We start from the raw sequence: 20,542 nt of genomic DNA on the forward strand, positions 1-20,542 counted from the left end.
GAAACAAAACCCAAATTAATTCAACCAAAATAATTCATTGTCCCCCCCCAAAAAACCCTTATTAATTCAACAACAACAAAAAATTTAAAAAACCCTCCCAATTAATTCAACCAAAAATAATTAACTCACCCAAAAAAAAAATTGACCCCAAAAATTATTAAGCCACAAGTTTATTAACCTCAAAAAATTAAGCAAAAAATTATTCATTGACCAAAAAAACCTTTATTATAAATTAAACAATAAAATTATTAATTGACCCCCAAAGTTATTAATTAACCCAGAAGATAATTAATTGACCCCAAAAGCTCTTAATTAAGCCCAAAAAATCATTAATTGACCCCAAAAAATTATTAAGCCAAAAGATTATTAATTCACCGCCAGTGTGCGGTAATCAGGAGTCACAACGAGTACTGAATTAAATCCCAAATTTACTCAAAACTCAGGAAGAAGGAAGGAAGGAGGGAAGGAAGGAAGGAAGACAGGGGAAGGGGAAGGGAAAGGAAAAGGAAAAAGAAAAGGAAAAAGAAAAGGAAAAAGAAAAGGAAAAAGAAAAGGAAAAAGAAAAGGAAAAAGAAAAGGAAAAGGAAGGAAAAGGAGGCCGCACGCCAAAACCGCGCGTTTCCCCTTTTTATCACCCAAAGTGCTCCCCGTAGGCAGGGTCTGCCCTCACCGAGAGGCGCAGTGTGCGCTCAGGAATGTTCCAGAAAGGAGTTGGTGGGGAAGACCAAGGCCCGTTGGAATTGGATCTGGCAAGGGAGGTGGAGGACAACCAGGAGGGGTTCTTCAGGCGCGGCGGCAGCAGAAGGCTCCCAGGCAACGCTACAGGCTTGGGGAAGAGCTGCCCGCTGGAAAAGGACCTTTGTGAGGAAAAACGTCTTCCCTCTGAGGGTGACCGAGCACTGGGACAGGCTGCCCAGAGAGGTTGTGGAGTCTTCTTCTCTGGAGAGATCCCAAACCCGCCTGGACACCGTCCTGTGCGACCTGCTCTGGGTGATCCTGCTTTGGCAGGGGGTTGGATGAGATGATCTCCGGAGGTTTCTTCCAACCCCTAGCAGTCTGTGAATCGCTGTTGGTCGACGGTGGCTGACCATGAGCCAGCAGCTTGCCCGGGCGGCCAAGGTGGCCAACAGCATCCTGGCTTGTATCAGCAATGGTGTGGCCAGCAGGACCAGAGCAGCGACCGTCCCCCCGTACTCAGCCTTGAATTCCGAGTTCAGTTTTGGGCCCCTCACTCTGAGAAGGACATTGAGGTGCTGGAGCGTGTCCGGAGAAGGGCAAGGAAGTGGGCAAGGGTCTGGAGCATAAGTCTGATGAGGAGCGGCTGAGGGACCTGGGGTTGTTGAGCCTGGAGAAGAGGAGGCTGAGGGGAGACCTGATGGCTCTCTACAACTACCTGGAAGGAGGTTGGAGCCAGGTGGGGTTGGTCTCTTCTCCCAAGCAACAAGCGACAGGACAAGAGGAAACGGCCTCAAGTTGCCTCAGGGGAGGTTTAGATTGGAGATGAGGAGAAATCTCTTCACCGAAAGAGTGGTCAGGCATTGGAACAGGCTGCCCAGGGAAGTGGTGGAGTCCCCGTCCCTGGAGGTATCTAAGAGACGCGTCGATGTGGTGCCTGGGGACATGGTTTAGTGGTTGAACTTGGCTGTGTTGGGTTAACAGTTGGACCCAACGATCTTAAAGGTCTTTTCCAAGCAAAACGATTCCATGATTCCACGCTTCTGTAGTTGCTGGGTAGCGAGGGCCAACTGCTGCCCAAGGGACTGGGGCCTGAGCTTGGTCATGTGCTCAGTAAGGCAAGATCAGCCCAAAGCCCAGACCATCAGGCAAAGACCGTGGCGATGAGGCCGTTCCAAGGTCAAGGCAAGAACACGGGTTGGGTTGAGGTTCAATGGTGGTAACCAGAGTCGGACACAACCCAGAGGTCCCTGGAGAAGCCAGGTGGGACGAGGTGGGTCCAAGGTCCACCTGAGAAGGTCAAGGTCCTGCTGAGGAGGCCCACGGTCATGTCAGGTTGCCCAGAGAGGTGGGAGATGCTCCATCCCTGGAAACATTCAAGGTCAGGTTGGATGGGGCGCGGAACAACATGGTCTGGTTGAAGATGTCCCTGCTCGTGGCCGGGATGAGGTGACCTTGAAAGGCCCCTTCCAACCCAAAACGTTCTACGAAGGGGCGGCGGCAGTCCCTTCACAGAGGGCAGCAGATCGGCAGGTGCCACGTGGCATCAGCAGTGGCCGTGTCACAATGGGCAGCATAGTCAGCAGGGGCCATGTCACCACGATGTCACAATGGGTCTGTGACACACAGGGGTATAAAAGGAGCTGCAGGGCGGTGGGTCTCACACCCTGGAGAAGTGTCCAGAGGACGAACAGAGATGAGTTCTGACAAGACTGTGCCCGCTAAGGAGCAACCCGTCCGCGTGAGGCAGAGAAAGATAGACTTCTGGGATGGGACGGAGCACACCTTCATCATGCCCAGCATCACCGATAAAGGTACAGGCGTCCACAGCCACTGCACGGACGTTGGGGTGACCAAGGGTTGTGGCATTGCCTTGGCGAGACTTGGGGGGTGTCTCCATCTGGGGCTGGGGACGGTGGTGACTCTGTATCTGCCAACGCATCGCGGTTCAGGGGCTGTTGGAGCGTCGAAAGCTGGCGGACACGGAGCGTGACCTGGTTTTCCTTTGCTTTCCAGAGAGAACAGCCATCTGGGATGCGGTGGCCAACTATATCCAAGAACAACTGCTGCTGCAGAAGGTGGGTCAACTCCTTGACCACCACCTTGTCCACAGGGTGGGGAGAGGGTGGTCCAGAGGGAGAGGACGCATCCCCAACATTGGACACTCTTAAGATTCAACTGGACGAGGTGCTGGGCCATCTTGTCTAGACCATGCTTTTGCCAAGAAAGGTTGGATCAGATGGTCCTTGAGGTCCATCCCTGGACAGGACCACCTCCAGCTCTTTCCTCCGGCCAGTCCTCACCCTTCTGCCCTTCCCTTCTCTTCTGCTTGCAGGGGGTCCGAATTGCCACCCTTGGCTCCTTTCATGTGGTCCCCACATGGATCCGGGTTGGGGACGAGGTGGTGATTATCCAGAGGCCCGTGTTTCGGCTGGCCAGGAACCTTGTGGTTGTCCACAACCTCAGGGACAACAAGGACTACCTGCCCGGTAAGCAGGAGGATTAAACCCTGGTTGGTTGCACGGTCATCACCTCCCTCCCCTGGATCCGAGACGCTTTGCTAAAGCAAACTGTCCTCTCTGCGGAGAAGGTCCAAAAATGGGGGGTTTTTGTGGGTGACTGCAACAGGCAGCCCTTGGGAAACCTTGGCCTGCAGAAGGAGCACTGGGTGAGCACCTCCATCCCTCTCGTGTGTTTTTACAGACAATAAGGAGCTGGAGGCCCTCAAATATGCCAAGGTGGCCGATGCCGCCTCGGTGTCCCGGCAGAAGGTGGAGAACTGTGTCCAAGGCACCATGTCCCTCCTCTCTTACTGCCTGTGGAAGGGGGAGAACGTCGCCCTTTTCCTGAAGGACATGGGGGTGCTCCTCATTGAAGGCACAAGGGTACAAATGAAGTATTACTATGAATTCCTGGAGAAGACCTCTGGGAAGAAAAGTTTGGAGAAAGCTGTTTTTAAGGTGAGCGTTTCGCTGAGGCCGTCCCGCCATCTTTGTGCTCCTCCGATAGCGAGTGCCTCAGCCATGCTGAGGACGTGCCACCATCTTCGTGCTCCTCCCTTGCAGGTCCCTTGGCTGCTGGACATGGTGGTGTCCCCGCTGGTGCCCGTGGCCTCGCTGACGTTTTCTGGCCGCATCATCCTCTTTCCCGAGTGAGTACGTTGGCGGCCGTAGCCGCTGTTTGATGCAGATGCCATGGAGACACCAGGCAGCGACTCTCCTTGATGTCCCCAAGGCGGCGTCGCTCCCCTAACGTAGATGCGATGGGAAAGACGGAAGAATTTAGGCGACGCTGTCTTCCCATCATGGCCTGGACTTTGTTGGTTGCTTCCATTTCCCAGGATGGTCCTTGGGGATGGGGCATGGTAGACTTGGGGAAAAATATGGTGGATTTGGGAAAAGCAACGGCCTGTACGGCAACACCAGTATCTGCCTGTGAGCAGATGGTTGCGGCAAGGCTTGGTGGTTCTCCTGCTCAGGTCTTCTCCTTGTCTCCAGGTTTGAAATGCAGGACGTGCCCAAACCACCACCCAGGGTTCTCAAGATCTCGAGCCAAGGCCCTGGTGAGGACAAAGGGATGAGAAGAATGAAGTTGCCACCTCTTGGGCAAGGTTGGAAAGTGAAAGCAACTCCCGGCTCCTTCCCGTAGCGTGTGGGCAACCAATGCTGCGATGGTGGCTACCAGGGGAGCGGAACGGCTCCTTTGGAGGTTTTGGGGAATGCTCTTCTGATGAGGTGTCTCCTTTCTGGTTCCAGCGGGACCTTCTGGTTTTCGGTTTCCTGCTCCTCCAAACTCGATGAACAATGAAACACCGCTGTTCTGGCAAATCACGGTGCCGAAGAAGAGGAAAAAATCTCGGGTCAGGTGAGGCCGAAGGCTCAGGGCTGGCGTCCGCACGCGGGGTCGTTATGCCCAGAGAGGTGGGGAGGTGCCTCGTCCTTGGAAAAGTTCAAGGCCAGGGTTGGACGGGGCTCAGAGCAACCTGGCCTGGTTGGGGCAGGATGCGGCCCCAAGCCCATCGTGTCTTCTCCCGTCGTGTCCTTCCAGACGGCAGCCGGTGAGCCTGGAGAACTCCTCGGGAAAAAAACGGGCAGTGAACAGCCAATCCAAGAGCCGATGCAAATCCAGAGGTCCAACATCAGCAAAACCTCGGAGGGACGAAGGAGCAGGAGGACGAGGAAGAGGAGCAGGAGGACGAGGAGGAGGAGCAGGAGGACGAGGAGGAGGAGCAGGAGGACGAGGAGGAGAAGGAGAAGGAGGAGCAGAGAGAGTGGTGGAAAAATTCCTCACTGACATCGCCACGCTGAAGGCGGCGAAAGCCAAACCCAAATATTCTTGGGAATCCTCGACCTTCCTGACGCCCATCATAGCCATCTTATCGGCAACGAGCTCCGAGACCAGCTTGCATGAGGAACCCACCTCCAAGGTCCTCCTACGGCCGCCTCCGAGACCGAAGTGACCGAAAAGCTGATGTTCAGCCCCCAAAATAAATTTGTCGAGGCCCCAGTTGGAGCGTTTGGGAGAGAGATAAATGGTGAAAACGTAGAGAAATGGCCAAAAAAGCGGCGAATTTCAGAAACTGTTGGCAAGCAGAACGGGGGTAAGAAGGGTTTTAGGGTTGGCCGTTGCTCTGAGATCAAGCCAAGGTGGTGGTGTTGGACGTCGGGTCATCTCGGGGACCTTCCCTCAGGAACTTTTCCATGCGAGGCACCTTCTCCATGGCCGTTATGGAAAGAAATCTGCTTTTTGGGAGGAAAAAGAGGGGAGGGATGGAGGCCACCTGAGCCTTCGCCCAAAGCCGTGAGGGTCCGAAGCCCAAGAGTGAGGGTCTAAAGCCTCATTTTGGGGGGTCCAAACCCTCATTTGAGGGTCTAAATGCTCAGTCTGGGGGGTCCTAAGCCTTATTTTGGAGTCTAAAGCCTCATCGCAGGGTCCAAAGCTTCAGTTTTAGTTTTCTAAACTAAGCCAAGTCTGGCTTTGGGGGGTTTTAAGGTTCCAAACCCTGTTTGTAGGGTTGAAATCTTCATTTTTTTAAATCGAAACTCTCATTTTTGTGGTCCAAACCTTCACTTTTTGGATCCAAGCTTTCTTTTAAGATTCCAAAGCCTCACTGTAGGGTCCAAAGCCTCATTTTAGGGTCTAAATGCTCATTCTGGAGAGTCTACAGCCTTAATTTGGAGTCTAAAATCTCATGTTAGGGTCCAAATCCTCATTTTGTGGTCCAAAGCCTCATTTTGGGGGGGTCCAAAGCCACATTTTAGGGTACCAAGCCTCATTTTTAGGATCTAAAGCCTCAGTTTTAGTCTACTAGTTTAGTTTTCCTAAGCTAAGCTGTGTCTGGTTTTGGGGGTTTACAGGTCCCAAACCCTCATTTTAGGGTCTCAGCCTTAATTTCTGCGGTCCAAATCCTCCTTTTTGGTGTCCAAACATACTTTTGTGGGGGTTCCAAACCCTCATATTGCGGGTCCAAACCTTCATTTTGAGGTCCAAACCGTCATTTTGTGAGGTCCAAAGCCTCATTTTGTGAGGCCCAAAGTCTGATTTTGGGGGCCCAAACTTTCATTTTGGGGTCCACCCCCCCCATTTCGGGGTTCCAACCCCTCATGGTAGGGTCCAAACCCTCATTTTTGGGGTCCCAACAGTCATTTTTGGGTTCCACACCCTCAGGTTTGGGGTCCAAACCTTCATTTTTGGGGTTCAAAGCCTCCTTTGGAGGGCTCCAAACCTTCATTTTGGCTCCAAATCCTCATTTGAGGGTCTAACCCCTCATTTTGGGGGTCCAAACCTTCATTTTTGAGTTCCAAACTCTCAGTTTTGGGGTCCAACCCCTCATGTTAGGGTCTAACCCCCCAGTTTTGGTGTCCAAACCCTCATTTGTGGGGTGCCACCCCCCATTTTGGGGATCCAACCCCTCGTGCTAGGGTCCAAACCCTCAGTTTTCTGGGGTCCAAACCCTCAATTTTGGGGTCCAAACCTTCATTTTTGGGTTGAAAGCCTCCTTTTGGGGGCTCCAAACCTTCATTTTGAGGTCCAAACCCTCATTGTAGGGTCCAAAGTCTTGTTTTGTGAGGTCCAGAGCCTGATTTTGGGGGCCCAAACTTTCAATTTGGTGTCCAACCCCCCATTTTGGGGTTCCAACCTTCATTTTTGGGGCCCAAACCTTAATTTTTGGGGTCCCAACAGTAATTGTTGGGTTCCAAACCCTCAGGTTTGGGGTCCAAACCTTCATTTTTGGGGTTCAAAGCCTCCGTTGGAGGGCTCCAAACCTTCATTTTGGCTCCAAATCCTCATTTGAGGGTGTAACCCCTCATTTTGGGGGTCCAAACCCTCAGTTTTGGGTCCAAACCCTCACTTTAGGGGCCCACATCCTCCTCTACCTGGCCGAAGTGACGTTCCAAACCCTGAATTGGGGTCCAGAAGCCCCAAGTTTGGGGTCTCGGTGCTGCTCTCCGCTCCTCTGCCCCCCCCATCGCCCCCCCTTAACGCAATGGTTCCCCCCATCTCCCCCAATGGTCTCGCCCTCTGCCCCCCCCCCCCCAATCACCGCAATGGTCTCCCCCATCACGGCCGTTACACTCCCGCGCTCCGGTGTGCGCATGCGCAGCGCTCTCCTCACAGCCCAGGTCCTGTCAGGGCGGCAGCGATCACCTCCCGGTCCCGGGCTCCCACCACCACCATCCCCGATTAATCCGCTCACAAGGTCTATATCGCGATAATGGCAACCTGGCGGGGAAGGGAGAGTTTGGGGGAAGGGAAGGGGAAAGGGGGAAGAAGGGAAGGAAAAGGAAAAGGAAGGAAAAGGAGGCTGTGCCCTTCCCTTCCTTCCCTTCTCTTCCGCTTGCAGGGGTCCGAATTGGCACCCTTGGCTCCTTTGATGTGGTCCCCGCATGGATCCGGGTTGGGGACGAGGTGGTGATTATCCAGAGGCCCGTGTTTCAGCTGGCAAGGGAACCTCGTGGTTGTCCACAACCTCAGGGACAACAAGGACTACCTGCCTGGTAAGCAGGAGGATTAAACCCTGGTTGGTTGCACGGTCATCACCTCCCTCCCCTGGATCCGAGACGCTTTGCTAAAGCAAACTGTCCTCTCTGCGGAGAAGGTCCAAAAATGGGGGGTTTTTGTGGGTGACTGCAACAGGCAGCCCTTGGGAAACCTTGGCCTGCAGAAGGAGCACTGGGTGAGCACCTCCATCCCTCTCGTGTGGCTTTACAGACTATAAGGAGCTGGAGGCCCTCAAATACGCCAAGGTGGCCGATGCCGCCTCGGTGTCCCGGCAGAAGGTGGAGAACTGTGTCCAAGGCACCATGTCCCTCCTCTCTTACTGCCTGTGGAAGGGGGAGAACGTCGCCCTTTTCCTGAAGGACGTGGGGGTGCTCCTCATCGAAGGCACGAGGGTACAAATGAAGTAGTACTGTGAATTCCTGGAGAAGACCTCTGGGAAGAAAAGTTTGGAGAAAGCTGTTTTTACGGTGAGCGTTTCACTGAGGCCGTCCCGCCATCTTTGTGCTCCTCCGATAGCGAGTGCCTCAGCCACGCTGAGGACGTGCCACCATCTTCGTGCTCCTCCCTTGCAGGTCCCTTGGCTGCTGGACATGGTGGTGTCCCCGCTGGTGCCCGTGGCCTCGCTGACGTTTTCTGGCCGCATCATCCTCTTTCCCGAGTGAGTACGTTGGCGGCCGTAGCCGCTGTTTGATGCAGATGCCATGGAGACACCAGGCAGCGACTCTCCTTGATGTCCCCAAGGCGGCGTCGCTCCCCTACTGTAGATGCGATGGGAAAGACGGAAGAATTTAGGCGACGCTGTCTTCCCATCATGGCCTGGACTTTGTTGGTTGCTTCCATTTCCCAGGATGGTCCTTGGGGATGGGGCATGGTAGACTTGGGGAAAAATATGGTGGATTTGGGAAAAGCAACGGCCTGTACGGCAACACCAGTATCTGCCTGTGAGCAGATGGTTGCGGCAAGGCTTGGTGGTTCTCCTGCTCAGGTCTTCTCCTTGTCTCCAGGTTTGAAATGCAGGACGTGCCCAAACCACCACCCAGGGTTCTCAAGATCTCGAGCCAAGGCCCTGGTGAGGACAAAGGGATGAGAAGAATGAAGTTGCCACCTCTTGGGCAAGGTTGGAAAGTGAAAGCAACTCCCGGCTCCTTCCCGTAGCGTGTGGGCAACCAATGCTGCGATGGTGGCTACCAGGGGAGCGGAACGGCTCCTTTGGAGGTTTTGGGGAATGCTCTTCTGATGAGGTGTCTCCTTTCTGGTTCCAGCGGGACCTTCTGGTTTTCGGTTTCCTGCTCCTCCAAACTCGATGAACAATGAAACACCGCTGTTCTGGCAAATCACGGTGCCGAAGAAGAGGAAAAAATCTCGGGTCAGGTGAGGCCGAAGGCTCAGGGCTGGCGTCCGCACGCGGGGTCGTTATGCCCAGAGAGGTGGGGAGGTGCCTCGTCCTTGGAAAAGTTCAAGGCCAGGGTTGGACGGGGCTCAGAGCAACCTGGCCTGGTTGGGGCAGGATGCGGCCCCAAGCCCATCGTGTCTTCTCCCGTCGTGTCCTTCCAGACGGCAGCCGGTGAGCCTGGAGAACTCCTCGGGAAAAAAACGGGCAGTGAACAGCCAATCCAAGAGCCGATGCAAATCCAGAGGTCCAACATCAGCAAAACCTCGGAGGGACGAAGGAGCAGGAGGACGAGGAGGAGGAGCAGGAGGACGAGGAGGAGGAGCAGGAGGACGAGGAGGAGAAGGAGAAGGAGGAGCAGAGAGAGTGGTGGAAAAATTCCTCACTGACATCGCCACGCTGAAGGCGGCGAAAGCCAAACCCAAATATTCTTGGGAATCCTCGACCTTCCTGACGCCCATCATAGCCATCTTATCGGCAACGAGCTCCGAGACCAGCTTGCATGAGGAACCCACCTCCAAGGTCCTCCTACGGCCGCCTCCGAGACCGAAGTGACCGAAAAGCTGATGTTCAGCCCCCAAAATAAATTTGTCGAGGCCCCAGTTGGAGCGTTTGGGAGAGAGATAAATGGTGAAAATGTAGAGAAATGGCCAAAAAAGCGGCGAATTTCAGAAACTGTTGGCAAGCAGAACGGGGGTAAGAAGGGTTTTAGGGTTGGCCGTTGCCCTGAGATCAAGCCAAGGTGGTGGTGTTGGACGTCGGGTCATCTCGGGGACCTTCCCTCAGGAACTTTTCCATGTGAGGCACCTTCTCCATGGCCGTTATGGAAAGAAATCTGCTTTTTGGGAGGAAAAAGAGGGGAGGGATGGAGGCCACCTGAGCCTTTGCCCAAAGCCATGAGGGTCCGAAGCCCAAGAGTGAGGGTCTAAAGCCTCATTTTGGGGGGTCCAAACCCTCATTTGAGGGTCTAAATGCTCAGTCTGGGGGGTCCTAAGCCTTATTTTGGAGTCTAAAGCCTCATCGCAGGGTCCAAAGCTTCAGTTTTAGTTTTCTAAACTAAGCCAAGTCTGGCTTTGGGGGGTTTTAAGGTTCCAAACCCTGTTTGTAGGGTTGAAATCTTCATTTTTTTAAATCGAAACCCTCATTTTTGCGGTCCAAACCTTCACTTTTTGGATCCAAGCTTTCTTTTAAGATTCCAAAGCCTCACTGTAGGGTCCAAAGCGTCATTTTAGGGTCTAAATGCTCGTTCTGGAGAGTCTACAGCCTTAATTTGGAGTCTAAAATCTCATGTTAGGGTCCAAATCCTCATTTTGTGGTCCAAAGCCTCATTTTGGGGGGGTCCAAAGCCACATTTTAGGGTACCAAGCCTCATTTTTAGGATCTAAAGCCTCAGTTTTAGTCTACTAGTTTAGTTTTCCTAAGCTAAGCTGTGTCTGGTTTTGGGGGTTTACAGGTCCCAAACCCTCATTTTAGGGTCTCAGCCTTAATTTCTGCGGTCCAAATCCTCCTTTTTGGTGTCCAAACATACTTTTGTGGGGGTTCCAAACCCTCATATTGCGGGTCCAAACCTTCATTTTGAGGTCCAAACCGTCATTTTGTGAGGTCCAAAGCCTCATTTTGTGAGGCCCAAAGTCTGATTTTGGGGGCCCAAACTTTCATTTTGGGGTCCACCCCCCCCATTTCGGGGTTCCAACCCCTCATGGTAGGGTCCAAACCCTCATTTTTGGGGTCCCAACAGTCATTTTTGGGTTCCACACCCTCAGGTTTGGGGTCCAAACCTTCATTTTTGGGGTTCAAAGCCTCCTTTGGAGGGCTCCAAACCTTCATTTTGGCTCCAAATCCTCATTTGAGGGTCTAACCCCTCATTTTGGGGGTCCAAACCTTCATTTTTGAGTTCCAAACTCTCAGTTTTGGGGTCCAACCCCTCATGTTAGGGTCTAACCCCCCAGTTTTGGTGTCCAAACCCTCATTTGTGGGGTGCCACCCCCCATTTTGGGGATCCAACCCCTCGTGCTAGGGTCCAAACCCTCAGTTTTCTGGGGTCCAAACCCTCAATTTTGGGGTCCAAACCTTCATTTTTGGGTTGAAAGCCTCCTTTTGGGGGCTCCAAACCTTCATTTTGAGGTCCAAACCCTCATTGTAGGGTCCAAAGTCTTGTTTTGTGAGGTCCAGAGCCTGATTTTGGGGGCCCAAACTTTCAATTTGGTGTCCAACCCCCCATTTTGGGGTTCCAACCTTCATTTTTGGGGCCCAAACCTTAATTTTTGGGGTCCCAACAGTAATTGTTGGGTTCCAAACCCTCAGGTTTGGGGTCCAAACCTTCATTTTTGGGGTTCAAAGCCTCCGTTGGAGGGCTCCAAACCTTCATTTTGGCTCCAAATCCTCATTTGAGGGTGTAACCCCTCATTTTGGGGGTCCAAACCCTCAGTTTTGGGTCCAAACCCTCACTTTAGGGGCCCACATCCTCCTCTACCTGGCCGAAGTGACGTTCCAAACCCTGAATTGGGGTCCAGAAGCCCCAAGTTTGGGGTCTCGGTGCTGCTCTCCGCTCCTCTGCCCCCCCATCGCCCCCCCTTAACGCAATGGTTCCCCCCATCTCCCCCAATGGTCTCGCCCTCTGCCCCCCCCCCCCCCAATCACCGCAATGGTCTCCCCCATCACGGCCGTTACACTCCCGCGCTCCGGTGTGCGCATGCGCAGCGCTCTCCTCACAGCCCAGGTCCTGTCAGGGCGGCAGCGATCACCTCCCGGTCCCGGGCTCCCACCACCACCATCCCCGATTAATCCGCTCACAAGGTCTATATCGCGATAATGGCAACCTGGCGGGGAAGGGAGAGTTTGGGGGAAGGGAAGGGGAAAGGGGGAAGAAGGGAAGGAAAAGGAAAAGGAAGGAAAAGGAGGCTGTGCCCTTCCCTTCCTTCCCTTCTCTTCCGCTTGCAGGGGTCCGAATTGGCACCCTTGGCTCCTTTGATGTGGTCCCCGCATGGATCCGGGTTGGGGACGAGGTGGTGATTATCCAGAGGCCCGTGTTTCGGCTGGCAAGGGAACCTCGTGGTTGTCCACAACCTCAGGGACAACAAGGACTACCTGCCTGGTAAGCAGGAGGATTAAACCCTGGTTGGTTGCACGGTCATCACCTCCCTCCCCTGGATCCGAGACGCTTTGCTAAAGCAAACTGTCCTCTCTGCGGAGAAGGTCCAAAAATGGGGGGTTTTTGTGGGTGACTGCAACAGGCAGCCCTTGGGAAACCTTGGCCTGCAGAAGGAGCACTGGGTGAGCACCTCCATCCCTCTCGTGTGTTCTTACAGACAATAAGGAGCTGGAGGCCCTCAAATACGCCAAGGTGGCCGATGCCGCCTCGGTGTCCCGGCAGAAGGTGGAGAACTGTGTCCAAGGCACCATGTCCCTCCTCTCTTACTGCCTGTGGAAGGGGGAGAACGTCGCCCTTTTCCTGAAGGACGTGGGGGTGCTCCTCATCGAAGGCATGAGGGTACAAATGAAGTAGTACTGTGAATTCCTGGAGAAGACCTCTGGGAAGAAAAGTTTGGAGAAAGCTGTTTTTAAGGTGAGCGTTTCGCTGAGGCCGTCCCGCCATCTTTGTGCTCCTCCGATAGCGAGTGCCTCAGCCACGCTGAGGACGTGCCACCATCTTCGTGCTCCTCCCTTGCAGGTCCCTTGGCTGCTGGACATGGTGGTGTCCCCGCTGGTGCCCGTGGCCTCGCTGACGTTTTCTGGCCGCATCATCATCATCCTCTTTCCCGAGTGAGTACGTTGGCGGCCGTAGCCGCTGTTTGATGCTCGTTCTGGAGAGTCTAAAGCCTTAATTTGGAGTCTAAAATCTCATGTTAGGGTCCAAAACCTCATTTTGTGGTCCAAAGCCTCATTTTGGGGGGTCCAAACCTGTCCTTCTAGATCAGTCACTCGTGAATGGAGAAGGTCTCATAGGAGAAGTAGCAATTGGTGGCCATCTTGACCATAGTGACCGCAAAGCGGTAGAATTTAAAATCTTTGGCGATAGGAGGAAAACTGCCACCAAAACTTCAACCCTGGCTACGGGGAGAGCAGACTTCAGGCTGCTTGGGGAACTAGTCAGTCAGGTCCTCTGGGAAACATCTCTTGATGGCATCGGGGTCCATCAGTGGTGGTCACTTTTTAAGGGCCACCTCCTAAGAGCTGAGGAACGGGCGATTCCAAAATGCCGCAAGTCAAGCAGGCGGGGCAGAAGGCCGGCTTGGCTGAACAAGGATCTTCTTCTAGAGCTTAGGTGGAAGAAGAAAGCGTACGGCCGCTGGACGCAGGGTCAGGCGACGTGGGAGGACTACAGGGACGCTGGCTCGCCTTCGTAGGGAGAAAATTCGTGCGGCCAAAGCTCAGAGTTGAAGCTGGCCAGGACTGTGGGGGACAATTAAAAGGGCTTTTTAAAATATGTTAATAACAAAAGGAGGAGCGGAGAGAATATCGGCTCGTTACTCGACGAGAACGGTCACCTGACAAACAGGGACGTAGACAAAGCAGAGACGTTTGATGCCTTCTTCACCTCTGTCTTCAACGCTGATGACGGGCTCTGGGACCCCAGATGCCCCGAGTTGGGGGACCGTGACTGCAGTAACGATAAACTCCCAGCTGACCCTGAAATCGTGCGGGACTTGCTGCTCCACCCGGATGCGTACAAGTCCATGGGATCTGATGGGATTCATCCCAGGGTGCTCAGGGAGCTGGCTGATGTCATCGCGACACTTCTCTCAATTATTTTTCCAACGGTCTCGGGAATCTGGCGAGGTCCCGGTTGACTGGAAGCTGGCAGACGTCGTTCCAATCTTCAAGAAGGGCAAGAACGAAGACCCCCGTCAGTCTCACTTCAGTGCCCGGTAAAATCAGGGAGGAAATTACGCTGGGAGTTACCGAAAAACACCCGAAGGACGACGCAGTCGCTGGTCACAGCCAACACGGGGTCGTGAGGGGAAGGGCCTAACAAACTTTGTTTCCTTGTACGATGAGGTCACCCGTCTGGTTGACCAAGGCAAGCCAGCTGATGTCATTTCTTTTATTTTTTTTTATTTTTTTTTTTAGATTTCAATAAAGCTTTCCATAACCGTCTCTCACAGCATCCTTCTGGAGAAAACATCCGGCACACGGTTTGACAAAACCATGGTGCCGTGGGCGAGCAACTGGCTGACGGGTCGGGCCCAAAGAGTTCCGGTAAACGGGGTGACATCGGGCTGGCGGCCGGTCACTAGTGGGGTTCCCCAGGGCTCCATTTTAGGGTCGCTTCTCTTTAACGTTTCCGTAAACGACTCGAAGGTGTCGTGAGCAAGTTTGCGGCTGACACCAAACTGGGAGGAGCCGTCGGTTGCGTCGAGGGTGGGTGCAGAGAGATCTGGGTATATCTGTCGTATTTACACGCGGATATTACGGATATCCGTCACGGTAATTGGTCCCAGTTTCTTCGCCCAGTACGCAAACTGGAACGCTCGGTTCCTTTCTCCGCCTTTCGAGTAGGGGGGATAATTTGGGGGGGGGGGGGGAACGACCCCGGCCCAAGTTCCCTTCCCTCCCCCCCCAGTTTCTGGATATTTCCGCCTAACGAAGCGACGAAAAGGTTCTGGTTGCGCCAAATTGGGCCTTCGGGTACGGGCCCGTCGTTTTGGCTACAAGGACACGCTGGTCAGGGAGATGAGGGACACTATGACACGTGGGGACACCATGGCCATGGGGACACCGTGACCCGAGGGGACGGGGGACACCATGATCCATGGGATGAGGGACACCATGACCCATGGGGATGAGGGACACTGTGACCCACGGGGACACCACATCCATGGGGACACCATGACCCATTGGGGATGAGGGACACCATGTCCCAAGGGGACACCATGACCCACAGGGATGAGGGACACCATGACGCATAGGGACACCCTGGCCATGTGGACACCCTGGCGTGGGGATGAGGGACACCATGTTCAAGGGGACACAACATCCATGGGGACACCCTGGCATGGGGATGAGGGACACCATGTCCATGGGGACACCATGACCCAAGGAGACACCGTGACCCATGGGGATGAGGGACACCATGACCCAAGGGGTCACCACGTCCATGGGGATGAGGGACACCACGTCTAAGGGGATACCATGACCCATGGGGACACCATGACCCAAGGGGACACCATGACCCATGGGGACACCACGTCCATGGGGATGAGGGACACCACGTCCAAGGGGACGCCACGTCCATGGGGAGGAGGGACACCATGTCCAAGGGGACACCATGACCCATGGGGATGAGGGACACCACGTCCAAGGGGACACCACGTCCAAGGGGACACCATGACCCATGGGGACACCCCGTCCCTGTGGACACCCCGTCCCGGCCGGTGCGCATGCGCAGACCTCCTTCCCCGTCCCATCCGGGAGCTGTGCGCATGCGCCCCTCCCCTCCCGCGCCTGGTGCGGGCTGTGCGCATGCGCCCCCGGCGCCGCGCGGGAGGGGCGGGGATATGCAAATAGCCGGGCGTGAGGCGGAGGTGAGGGGGCAGCAGCTCAGGTCCGGGGGCGGCTGATGTCACCGGCCGTGTCACCCGTGATGTCACCACTGACCTTCCACCCCCCCCTTCCCCCCCCCCCCCCCCGGCGGGGTCCCCCCTCACCCGGTGGGGGTTGGGGGGGGGGGGTCCCGGTGTCCCGGGGGTCACCGCTGTCACCTGCGGGCTCTGCTGCTACCCGAGGGCTGTGGGGGCCTGGTGAGGGGGTCCCGTGGGTGCTGAGGGTGCTCTGTGGGTGCTGAGAGTGTCCTGTGGGGTCCCATGGGTGCTGAGAGTGCCCTGTGGGTACTGAGGGTGCCCTGTGGGGTCCCGTGGGTGCTGAGGGTCCCGTGGGTGCTGAGGGTGCCCTGTGGGTGCTGAGGGTGCTCTGTGGGGTCCCATGGGTGCTGAGGGTCCCATGGGTGCTGAGGGGTCCCATGGGTGCTGAGGGTGCCCTGTGGGGTCCCATGGGTGCTGAGAGTGCCCTGTGGGTGCTGAGGGTGCCCTGTGGGGTCCCATGGGTGCTGAGGGTCCCGTGGGTGCTGAGGGTGCCCTGTGGGTGCTGAGGGTGCCCTGTGGGGTCCCGTGGGTGCTGAGGGTGCCCTGTGGGTGCTGAGGGTGCTCTGTGGGGTCCCATGGGTGCTGAGGGTCCCGTGGGTGCTGAGGGTGCCCTGTGGGGTCCCGTGGGTGCTGAGAGTGCCCTGTGGGTGCTGAGGGTGCCCTGTGGGGTCCCATGGGTGCTGAGGGTGCCCTGTGGGTGCTGAGGGTGCCCTGTGGGGTCCCATGGGTGCTGAGGGTCTCATGGGTGCTGAGGGTGCTCTGTGGGGTCCCATGGGTGCTGAGGGTCCCGTGGGTGCTGAGGGTGCCCTGTGGGTGCTGAGGGTGCCCTGTGGGGTCCCATGGGTGCTGAGGGTGCTCTGTGGGTGCTGAGGGTGCCCTGTGGGGTCCCATGGGTGCTGAGAGTGCCCTGTGGGTGCTGAGGGTGCCCTGTGCGGTCCCATGGGTGCTGAGGGTGCTGAGAGTGCCCTGTGGGTGCTGAGGGTGCCCTGTGGGGTCCCATGGGTGCTGAGGGTCCCGTGGGTGCTGAGGGTGCCCTGTGCGGTCCCGTGGGTGCTGAGGGTGCCCTGTGGGGTCCCATGGGTGCTGTGGGTGCCCTTCCCCCGTGGCTGCAGAGCCCGGCCTGCCTCCCCACGCTGCTCTCCGCAGGCTGCAGCCCCTCTCGCCCCTCCTTCTGCTCCAGCCCGGGGGGCTGCAGAGTGTCGTGTGTCCCCCCCCCCATCTTCTCACCCCAGCCCTGACCTTGACCTTGGACTTCTCGCAGAAGCCCCCCACCCCGTAGCCCCTCCCCCGCTACCAAACCCTTCCCACGCAAACCCCAATAGACATGGGGACCCCCCCACTGCGGGGACCCCCAGGGACCCCCCTGACCATGGGGACCCCCCCCTCCATGGGGACCCCCAGGGACCCCCCGGCCATGGGGACCCCCCCCACCATGGGGACCCCCAGGGACCCCCTGACCATGGGGACCCACCCCCCACCGTGGGGACACCAAGGGACCCCCCCAGCCACGGGGACCCCCCCACCGTGGGGACCCCCAGGGACCCCCCTGACCATGGGGACCCCCCGCCATGGGGACCCCCCCCACCCCACCATGGGGACCCCCAGGGACCCCCTTGACCATGGGGACCCCCCCCCACCGTGGGGACCCCAAGGGACCCGCCCCGGCCATGGGGACACCTGGATCACAGCCCGGCATCCGCGTCACAGTGATGTCAGCACACGCCCCCCCACCCCACCCCCCTGGCCCGGTGCCCCCCCCGGGTCTGGCCTTGGGGGGGAGGGGGAGGGGCGCTGCCAAAACTCGTGGAAGCACCACCCCCCCATGAGTTAACGGGGGGAGGGGCAGGAAGGGGACACCCCCACAGCCGGGACCCCCCCACGTGTGTGCGCCCCCCCCCCCCATGCGGGGTCCCCCCTCACCCGGTGGGGGGTCCCGGTGTCCCCTCCCCCCCACTTGGCTCCCTCTGGGTGGGGGGGGGCAGAGGCTGAATTCCAGGTAAAACCCGTTGGGTTTTCGGGGGGGGGGGGGGCAAAGGCTGTGGAGCGATGCGTGGGGGGAGGGGTGGGGGTGGGGGGGGTGAGGGCATCCCGCGAGGAGCTCATGGCGCGGGGACGCCCGTGACGTGACGTAAGCGTAGCCGAAACGACGGGCCCGTACCCGAAGGCCCGATTCGGTGTGACCAGAACCTTTTCGTCGCTTCGTTAGGCGGAAATATCCAGAAACTGGGGGGGGGGGAAGGTAACTTGGGCCAGGGTGTCGTGTCCCCCCCCCCCCAAATTATCCCCCCGGATAAAGGAACCGAGCGTTCCAGTTTGCGTACTGGGCGAAGAAACCGGGACCAGTTAGAGGAACGCGCCCAAAGGAAACGCCTGCCGCTTCCCGCGATAATCGGCGTTAACGAGTTTCCCCGTTAATCCCGAACGTGCGCCGACGGGGTCCGGATGGGACGAGGCTTTTGAATCGCGACGGATCCGCGGGATTTTCTCGCCCCTCCTCCGGACCGAAGAATTCCGAGGACGTTCCCTGCGACGGGCGAAAGGCGTTTCTCTTGGTTTTTTGTCGCGATCGAAGATTTGGGTTAGCCTCCGCGACGTGAGCTACGGTTGCCGGAACCGTGACTGAAGAATTCTCAAGAACGCCGGGTTTTAACGCGTTGCCGTTTCGTCAACTTTCGGGTCGTGGCTTTTGTCGTATCCGTGTCGCGACGGGTAAGAAACTTTCGACGGATGGCGGGGGGGGGGGATATTAAAGAAAAATCTCCCCTAGGGCGTATTTTAAAATGTTGGAAAGAAATCGGAAGGGACCCGCTTATAAAAAGACGATTAATCGAGTATCGTAACGGGCGCTGGCCAATGTAGAAATTGGATGAGCAGGAAAAACGGCCCCAAAATAAGAATTTGGAAAACAACACGGCGTCACGACGGGTGTTGTTTCGTAGAAAGGAGAAGAGACGGGGTGAGGTACCTCCCGTTGCTTCGTTTTTCACCTCGCGAGATCCTCCGGAGCGACTGCGGGACTGTGGGTTTATCCCGGCCGAGGCGCCCGTTAAGTAAATTGGAAATGCCGATTGCCTTTAACGATGACGAAGTTCCGTCGTTAATCCCGGAATCTAAAGCCGTGGAGGCGAGAGCTTTTACGTTGCGGGAATCAACCTAAGGCTAACGAAGGAATTCCCGAGGAGGCGGAGAACGCAGCGACGCCTTCGGCGAGGTCGCGGGTAGATCGGGAAGAGCGGAATCCGTAAGGATTATCCTTAAACCCGGAATAAATCTGGTAAGACGAACTCGAGGATTCCGAAAATAGCCTGATAATCTTTGGAAAGAATTAATTAGAAATAAGGAAAAGAAACCGTCCCGGAGGAGTTACGCCGCGGTAATGGGGATGGTGTCCTATCGGCAGCGGAAACCTGGCAGGAGCGCGCGCGCAAACGACTGCAAGCTCGTTAAGCTTCTTAAGGCCAAGGAGGACCTTTCGGAGCCTGGGGGGGAAAAAAAATAAAAAATAAATCAAATAAAGCTTTAATGACGGCGCCTGCCAGATTTATCTGAACCCGTCGGACTCTTCGAAAGGCAGCATCTCGCTTACATATCGAGCGACGCTGTTGGAGCAAGATGACGGAGGGCTCAAAGTCACCTCCAAGATGATGTAGGGCTCAAAGTTGATGATGTAGAGCTCAAAGTCACCTACGGGATGACGTAGAGCTCCAAGTCACCTCCAAGATAACGTAGGGCTCAAAGTCGATGACGTAGAGCTCCAAGTCACCTCCAAGATGACGTAGAGCTCAAAGTCGATGATGTAGAGCTCCAAGTCACCTATGGGATGATGTAGAGCTCCAAGTCACCTCCAAGATGACGTAGAGCTCAAAGTCGATGATGTAGAGCTCCAAATCACCTCCAAGATGACGTAGAGCTCAAAGTCGATGACATAGAGCTCCAAGTCACCTATGGGATGATGTAGAGCACAAAGTCACCTCCAAGATGACATAGGGCTCAAAGTCGATGACGTAGAGCTCCAAGTCACCTCCAAAATGATGCAGGGCTCCAAGTCACCTCCAAGATGACGTAGAGCTCAAAGTCGATGACGTAGAGCTCCAAGTCACCTCCAAGATGATGTAGAGCTCAAAGTCGATGACGTAGAGCTCCAAGTCACCTATGGGATGATGTAGAGCACAAAGTCACCTCCAAGATGACATAGGGCTCAAAGTCGATGACGTAGAGCTCCAAGTCACCTCCAAAATGATGCAGGGCTCCAAGTCACCTCCAAGATGACGTAGAGCTCAAAGTCGATGACGTAGAGCTCAAAGTCACCTCCAAGATGACGTAGAGCTCCAAGTCACCTCTGCTGTCACTCCGGCTACGGGTTTTTTTTTTTTTTTAACCCGGAATGAGGAAAGCGAGGAGCCCAACTACAGACGCCGCGGGGGCCGAGGCGCGTCAGCGCAGAGAGCGGAACCGATGGGCGCTGACATCAGGCCTCGAGAGCGGCGAAAGGGGTAAAATACACAGACGGGCCGCAGATAACGGCGTCGGCGCGGCGCGCGGCGCTCGTGGAGGCAGTTCGGGAAGAGGGAGGATTGGCGTCGGCACGGGGGTCTTCGATTGGGCGCCGAGAAGAAATTTGGAAAAAAAGGATTAAAAAAAGAGTGAAAAAAAGAATGAAAAAAAGAACGGAAAAAAGAACGAAAAAAAGAATGAAAAAAAGAATGAAAAAAGAATTTAAAAAAGAATTTAAAAAAGAATTTAAAAAAGAATTTGAAAAAGAATTTTAAAAATAATAAAAATAAAAAATAATTAAAACAATAATTAAACAAATAAAAATAATAAAAATTAAAAAATAATAAAATTTAAAAAATTAAAAAAATTAAAAATAAAAATAATAAAAATAAAAATAATA

At 55.4% G+C, this 20,542-nt stretch overlaps 2 protein-coding genes and 2 long non-coding RNA genes across 6 annotated transcripts; 3 read left to right on the forward strand and 1 right to left on the reverse strand.

Annotated features, from left to right (window-relative positions):
- The first annotated feature begins 2,371 nt into the window (after positions 1-2,371).
- LOC129197890 (coiled-coil domain-containing protein 81-like) lies at positions 2,372-5,134 on the forward strand. Its single transcript, XM_054806693.1, has 9 exons — positions 2,372-2,524; positions 2,628-2,753; positions 3,011-3,164; positions 3,379-3,635; positions 3,741-3,826; positions 4,173-4,285; positions 4,431-4,539; positions 4,723-4,861; positions 4,985-5,134. Exons 1-9 carry the CDS (start codon positions 2,372-2,374, stop codon positions 5,132-5,134), a joined length of 1,287 nt encoding a protein of 428 aa, XP_054662668.1.
- Positions 5,135-7,273: 2,139 nt separating this feature from the next.
- LOC129197909 (uncharacterized) lies at positions 7,274-9,745 on the forward strand. Its single transcript, XM_054806728.1, has 7 exons — positions 7,274-7,375; positions 7,520-7,673; positions 7,888-8,144; positions 8,250-8,335; positions 8,682-8,794; positions 8,940-9,048; positions 9,232-9,745. The coding sequence occupies exons 4-7, from the start codon at positions 8,268-8,270 to the stop codon at positions 9,620-9,622; spliced, it is 681 nt and encodes a 226-aa protein (XP_054662703.1). The 5' UTR covers positions 7,274-7,375; positions 7,520-7,673; positions 7,888-8,144; positions 8,250-8,267; the 3' UTR covers positions 9,623-9,745.
- A 2,005-nt stretch (positions 9,746-11,750) lies between these two features.
- Positions 11,751-14,164, forward strand: LOC129197910 (uncharacterized). 3 transcript variants are annotated; one of them, XR_008574398.1, is made up of 5 exons: positions 11,751-11,863; positions 12,008-12,161; positions 12,376-12,632; positions 12,738-12,829; positions 13,225-14,164. It is a non-coding gene; the product is annotated as an uncharacterized LOC129197910 (long non-coding RNA). The 3 variants fall into 3 exon arrangements; XR_008574399.1 differs by having other exon boundaries at positions 13,325-14,164; XR_008574397.1 differs by having other exon boundaries at positions 12,738-14,164.
- Positions 14,165-18,987: 4,823 nt separating this feature from the next.
- On the reverse strand, positions 18,988-20,315 carry LOC129197911 (uncharacterized). The gene is made up of 3 exons (XR_008574400.1): positions 19,699-20,315; positions 19,235-19,461; positions 18,988-19,127 (listed from the first exon to the last, which is right to left on the reverse strand). It is a non-coding gene; the product is annotated as an uncharacterized LOC129197911 (long non-coding RNA).
- Positions 20,316-20,542: the final 227 nt, after the last annotated feature.

This window comes from Grus americana, chromosome 30, assembly GCF_028858705.1.
Source record: "Grus americana isolate bGruAme1 chromosome 30, bGruAme1.mat, whole genome shotgun sequence".
Lineage (NCBI taxonomy): Eukaryota > Metazoa > Chordata > Aves > Gruiformes > Gruidae > Grus > Grus americana.